The sequence below is a fragment of the Anopheles ziemanni genome, chromosome 2, assembly GCF_943734765.1.
Source record: "Anopheles ziemanni chromosome 2, idAnoZiCoDA_A2_x.2, whole genome shotgun sequence".
Taxonomy (NCBI): Eukaryota; Metazoa; Arthropoda; class Insecta; order Diptera; family Culicidae; genus Anopheles; species Anopheles ziemanni.
The window spans coordinates 57,456,415-57,463,359 of record NC_080705.1 but is presented as its reverse complement, the minus strand read 5'-3'; the positions used below and the strand labels follow the sequence as shown (position 1 = coordinate 57,463,359).

The 6,945-nt window shown below is 38.5% G+C and overlaps 1 protein-coding gene across 1 annotated transcript; it reads right to left on the bottom strand.

Annotated features, from left to right (window-relative positions):
• Positions 1-1,478: 1,478 nt before the first annotated feature.
• Positions 1,479-6,672, bottom strand: LOC131293927 (tryptophan 5-hydroxylase 1). Its single transcript, XM_058321976.1, has 9 exons — positions 6,565-6,672; positions 6,396-6,401; positions 4,483-4,810; positions 4,255-4,420; positions 4,112-4,162; positions 3,435-3,716; positions 2,992-3,351; positions 1,637-1,853; positions 1,479-1,550 (listed from the first exon to the last, which is right to left on the bottom strand). Exons 1-9 carry the CDS (start codon positions 6,670-6,672, stop codon positions 1,479-1,481), a joined length of 1,590 nt encoding a protein of 529 aa, XP_058177959.1.
• Positions 6,673-6,945: the final 273 nt, after the last annotated feature.

Here is a 6,945-nt window from a genome sequence, read left to right as displayed (position 1 = left end):
GATGTGATTCAAACTATTTGTTACGATTTGCGATTCTTGTTTTATCTGTTTGTTGCCTAAGATATTGTTGGCATACGTTTACGATGCATATTGGAACATTTTCTGCTATGTTATACCAATCAAAGCTTTCATAAAGCTTCAAGTAATAGAGAAAGTTTTGTGTACGTTTGATTTTGAATATCCTGAGCATTAGTTAACACAAACCGTTTTCAGATTTAAGTTTATCCTCATTTACAAACCAAGTTTTCGTCATTCCTTCAAGTTTTCGAATGTGAAACAAATACCATTACTTTGGTTTTTTTTTCTGATTAATGCGAGAATTATGTCCATTATCAATTGGGACGTTATGAGAATTGTTTGAGTTTTCAACGAAGAATAAGAATTAAGTTCGAAGAGTATCAGCAGAGTAAATCTGTTCAAATTGGTTGTACTGTTCAAATACCGAAGGTATTTAAAAGTTGTAGATGGCGCAAGTATCGCAAAAGAGAAACTTCGAATGTTCCAACGGACTGATTTTGAATTTATATTTTGAATATACAGTTGGTCCCCGCAGTATGCGAATGTTTGGGACCGAACGCAATAGCGTATTTCGAATTTTCGCGTATTGCGGATTTCCTCTGCCATATCGTTTATACCTCATATTGAAGAGTTGACACTGAGAGGGAACCGCTTATTTAACATATCTTCCATCCAAATCACTAATAAGTGTTCCATTTCTTACATTGCATAATTATGTCTCTGTTAAGAAGTGCATATTAAAAATTTCATTCTACCAAAACAAAGTAAAATTGACTAATCAGAACTTAAGCAACGCTATGAGCTCTGTCAGTTGTAAAAAATTGCGTATTGCGAATTCGCGTATATCGAGTATAGCGTACTGCGGGGACCAACTGTATTACTATGTTCTATCAATTATTTCTTTGTTATGTTCTGAATTGTAATTTTGTTTTCAAATCACAATCGAGTTATAATCAGTGATATTCTGAATTGCAAATAATCCAAATTATCTTTTCAAAGAAAAGACTGATGTTTCCACGATATTTATCAATATAGACTATTTAAAATCACTATTCTGTGTTTTTGAAAATTTGGTAGTTTGTTGCTTGATCTTTATCAACTATATTCGGATGCTTAGAAATCATTTCTTTTAAATAATTAATTAAGAAGAAATAGCAACTGCAAAACAAAACGCTACTCAATAAAAAAGTGTAATAAACATGTTTCTATTATTTTTAAGTTACTAACGATCCCTTGCGGAATCAACACATACATTGACAATAGTTCTCGAAGAATAGCGTGTGTTTTGTAAAACCACAATGTTTCATAAGAAAGATGATTGAATGTTTTGTTTATTTTTCAAGTGCGATATGAGATTTAAAAAATGCATAGCGGCTTTCATTGAACAGTGATAGAATATTTATTGAAGGACAATATATTTAGCCAGTTCTTACAATGTTAACCATAAAAGTATGGAGTATTCATTCCGGATTCGGTGTGGTTGCTTTATCATTTGAGTCTGAGCTTTCCGAATTGGGGCTCTTATCGGTTACCTAAAATGGATCAGTTAAAAACAAAGTAGGATATTTTACTAGTTAATCTACCACTATCATTGTTTCCTCCTAGAGGTTTCACGCACGTGTAAACTACTAGAAAGCAGCTTTTCGATCGACTCGACATCGAGATTTTCATCTAGGGCTGACACTTTCTTCAGCGCGGATGAAACGATGCTGAGGTCTCCGCGAAGTTCACTGACGACAGCGGTGATTTTCTTCGCGTTGCTCAACACCTCCACCGTTTGCGTGTATGGGTTGTAACGCACACCGAAGGGTCGTTGAATGTTTTCTGCGAATGCTCTGAAATGGAACAGTGATTCATTTGAGAATTTGTCAAAAGTCGATAGTGATTAAAAACAAACGTTTGAATGACCCTGGTTTTCATCAAAGAACAAATTATCAAATTTTTCTTACTCAAATTAAAACTGTGAGCGAAACACAATATTTTGTTTTTTATGCAATATAAAATCCTTGAAGAAGAACAATTTAAATTTGTGTGCTCTACATTTACTATTAAACAAGTTTTTAAAGCAACAAATTTTTACTGGAGTAATCAGAATCTGACTAATTTCATTTCCCACGATAGCGGTACACGATTTTTACCTTTATATTTTTTATTTTTATATTTAAAATATTATTAATCATGTCAGTGAATCCCATTCGAACCCCTACAAAATGGTCAAGATTTATAAAAAATAGATATGAACATGAAACTTGCACATAATATTAATAAAGTAATAATCGTGTACACTTTAACATTTTGACTGCTAATGACCCACACAAGGAATTCAGAATTGTCACGAAACTCATATAATATTGCAATCTTATTGTAATAGACTGTAATAGACGTAAGAAATTAACGCTAGGCAAGCTTAATATATTTGTTGTTGGTTTAAAAACAGTATACAGTATATTTTATATATATACATATAAAAAAATATTTTTACTAAAATAATGTTAATAGTGCTTGGCAGAAAAAGTCTTAACACATTGCCTGCCACGCTGTTTCAATTTATAGTACAATCTTTAAAATAGTTTTGACCAAATTTGGTTATAGAATTTGTTACACCACCGTTTTTTCGAAACCAAACTTTCCGAAAGATAAACACTACACCCAAGTCAGTACACAAGAGGCTAAAGCAGAAACATTTGCTTCGTGAGGAACAATTATTTTAGAAATGTAAAACTGATAAATTGTTCTTGTCACTGTTTTCTTTATTTTGATGCATATGAGAGCATATATATATTTTTTTGGTGCGGTAGTCAAAACTCGTGACGTATCCAAATGTGTATAAATAAGAAAAGAACAGTGTAAAGAACTATCCTTCATTTTAACTTTTCTAAAATAATGATTCCTCACAAACGTTTCGTAGCAGTTCAAATGTTTAAGGTACTTGAAGTTTGCATGCGCAACTTCCCATCGCCAGTTCATTCTCACCTCATCTTTTCCTTGGCCTCCTCGAACGAGTCGGTGTAGTAGTAAGCGTTCTGGTACGCCGTGATAATGCACTCCTCCTGGCACGTCACCTCCGGATCGAACCGCTTGATCTTCTCCGGCGTTGTGATCGCATGCTGCAGCTCCGCCACCGACGACAGCAGACCCGCCCCGAACACCTTGAAGCTACCGTCCTGCTGCCGGCAGAGCCCGAACTCAACCGTGAAGAAGTACAGCGTCGCCAGCCGGTTGATGTCGTCCTCGGAGGCTCCGAGCGAGGCCAGCCCGATCTCCTGTGAGAACTGCGCGAAGCTGGCGTTGGCCAGCAGCGGCATGTGGCCGAGCAGCTCGTGGCAGCAGTCGCTGGAAATACAAAATTTCAAATTATGCCATTTGACGATTGCAGCGAGCTCGTATGGACGGTATAATTCGAAATTTCAATTTACGGCTCCGGCGTGTAGAACGGATCGGACGAGTGGCGGATGTACTGCGTGCAGTGGAACACACGGAACGCCAGCCCGGACAGGAAGTCCCGGGGTGAGAGGTATCCGGCGACGGGTCGAATCTGGAAGCCGGTCTTGCGCTTCAGGAACACGTTGATGTCCTGCAGCTGCGGCAGATTGTCCTCCCGGTAGCCGCAGTACTTCACCAGCTCCGGCCAGTTCTCCAGGTACTCCGGGACGGCGTGCTTGATGTAGAGTTTGTGCAGCTCGCGGAAGACGGTCCCCCTGTGCGGCGTATGGTGAGTGGCAGTGAGAGAGAGAAAAGAGCAGGCATAAAGACCACGGGTCAATCGATAAGACAGGCGAAAGCTATCATCTTATGTTGAACCGACGACCAGACTTCTCACACGATCCGTCCGGTGCAAACACGGGACGAGATTGGAATAAACCTCTTGCCAAACTCAATTAACCCCTGTTTGAATGGGAGGCTCGTTAGGTTGAGAAAAGGATCGGATTGATAGACATCCACATCCTTTCCTCTACTAGAAACCACCGACCACCGGAAACAGTCTAAAGCAGCTTTTAAAATTGACTACAACCAGCTCGGAAAGGCGTTGATGACTTTGGGAGTGGATATCTTGAGGATTGAGAATTTCCAGAAGCATGCAAATTAAATTTACCATGTTTTGATTTCTTCCGGTGTATACTGCACTCTCGGGATCGGGTTGCCACTTGTTTTTGGAAAAGATGGAAAAAGAACGAAAATAAGCGTCTCGGAGAAAACCAGAGTCTGTTTCTCTACAACGGTTGCTTGTCGACGTACTGCTTGTAGGAGGTGGCGATGGCCGAGAATTGCTCCCGACGCTTGCGGTACACCGGATCCTTGAAGCCAGGATGGTCCGCATCCAGCTCACTGCCATACATCAGCACGTTTTGCGCCCGATCGAGGTCGGAGATTTTCCTCGGGAACCAGTGCATCTCACCAAAGTCTGCCACAAATAAAGTTTTCGTTAGTATTGTAGGGCAGCAGGAAGAAAAACCCTCGCCCTACCGAAGCTTCCACAAGCGGACAGTGGCGTTGGCGGTGGTCCATCGGCGTTCACTTGGGCCGCATAGTTCACCGACTGGACCTCGCGCTTCAGCAATCTGAGCACTTGCTCGAGCCGGTTCGCGTCGCACTCGATGTCGACGAGGACGTCCGCGAGATCGCACGCCTCACCACTCTTGTTCAGCTCGACGTGCAGCACGTTTATGCCGAGCTCCTGAAACACGCGCAACGCTCCGGCCAGGCCACCGATTTGGTTTTTCAGCGTGAAAATGATCGACGTCCGGTCGCCGTGAACCGTACGCTCGTTTCCATTGCTGTGATCGACCGATTTCTGGCAATGAAACGAAGGTAGAAGAAATAACATCAGCGCTATATTTAAAACATTAGGATACACAACTGTTCTGAAAAACCCAGTTACTTATCCTAGAAATATTCAAAATATACTGTTTTTATTATTTAACTTCAATTAAAAATCGCACCATGTCGATCGAAACCAATGTATAAAAATACATCAAAGTTTTATTCGTGTTTCTTTGCTGTCTACGCCAATATAACATTTTATATGTTAATCCAACTACAACGATGTACGCTCAAAATACTCCGATTCTCGCTATGAGTCGTTCTGGTTAAAGATTTAATTATACAATCGATTTTTATATTGCCACTGCTACTATAAAAGAATCACTAACACAACGTTGGCGTTGCTATTAAGATTTATTGGTTAACCGAAGACTGCAATTGTAAATTATGTCTATAAACTGAAGTTCAAATTAGACAATATACTCAATGAATTTGGATTAAATAATAATAATAAAAAATAATAATTGACACGCCGGCTACCATGGCTTTAATTTTTGATAGCTAGCTGTCATTAGGTTTAAAATGTTTGCCCCATAAATAAATGAAAATCAAACATAAAAATTATAGAAAAATTAATATATAACTCTTTGGAAAGCTAAGTCTTGGCTTGGTCAACCAACGTGTTAAGGAATCGTTCTGAGGGTTTGAAATACTCCAAAATTGAGTATATTTTCGACATTTTTATTCCATCACACAAATGACTTCATTCACTTTGCCCATATTTTTTCAAAGTCGCCCTCAATAAGTTTCCAATATAATTTTAAGTTTAAAGAACAAAATGAATCCCTACACCCTAGGTGTGACTGTGGGGCCGATCCATTTCAATCTTATAAGCATAGGTCCTAACGAGGACCTTTTTTCTAACTGACTAATTATTTAACAATGCTGTGGATGAAATATAATCCCTATAAAGTTTGATTCCATACCATTTTGAGCGATTTTAAGAATATGTGTTCTCGAATACATCTCATAAATTCATAGAAGAACATGTCTTGCAAGTTGATAAATTGCTGTAAATTAAACGGGGCACCATCTCAGTATAAAACCTTTCTAGCAAATGCTAAATTCTAAATCTCCAAACAACTGACGAGTTTAGTCCTACTAAAGGTGTCATTGAAGCAGATTATAAAAATGCTCTACACGTTACGAAACTTAAAAATATTGTCAAAAATTAAATGAGTTTGCAATGTAAATTTTCTAAAATATTCATATTTTTCAATCATGGTAATGAAAACGAATCAAGGATGCCCTTATATTAATTTTATTGCAAGTTTTTTAGTTTTACTATAGTGAACTATAACTTTACATGTCCTTTATAAATTTGCATTAAAAAATAAAATTGTTTTCTTAATTACTCAAACATAACTCAAAATAAAATACTATTTGATTAACACATTCATTCATATTGCCAATGATTCTTTGGAAACTCATTTGCTGGATTTGCTAAATTATATTTTCACAATGAAATAGTTTCAGTTTGTATTTGATTAAGTGTGATCACTGTATCTCTAAAATCGATTTGATAGAAATAATAGAAAAGATAAATAGAAAACTACACTTTTCTGGCTCTTTGATGCAAAACTGTATTCACAATGTACAATGTAACAAATTCACTACACGAACACTCAGGTGCAACGGTTTATCCAGATTTCGGTCCACCAGCAGTGGTTATAGTGAAACTTTCATAAATATGTACAGTGGGTAAGAACGGAGATTGATATTTACAGCAAACTCTTTTCGCCGGTGCAACGGGCTACCCTCTTTGACGGCCCATTCCTGATCGCCACTGTGGTACAGCCATAATCCCAATAATCCTTTGCCGGAACCACTCATGATGTTGCACTTTTTGAAGATCACTTGTGCCCGATTTTATTGTGCAAGTATTTATAACTTCACGCACGAATCCCCGCAAAACCCGAATGCAACACTGGTAAGCGAAAGCCAATTTGCAAGAAAAATCCAATGGGTCAGGGCAGGATGGGACCAAATACACTTCCTGTAAACGAGAACGCGGATGAACTGCCGACACGACACGCACGACACACGAGAATCAACTGGTGAGTTTTCCAATCACTAATGGCGCTTTTATAGCCTGTCCAGAGATCC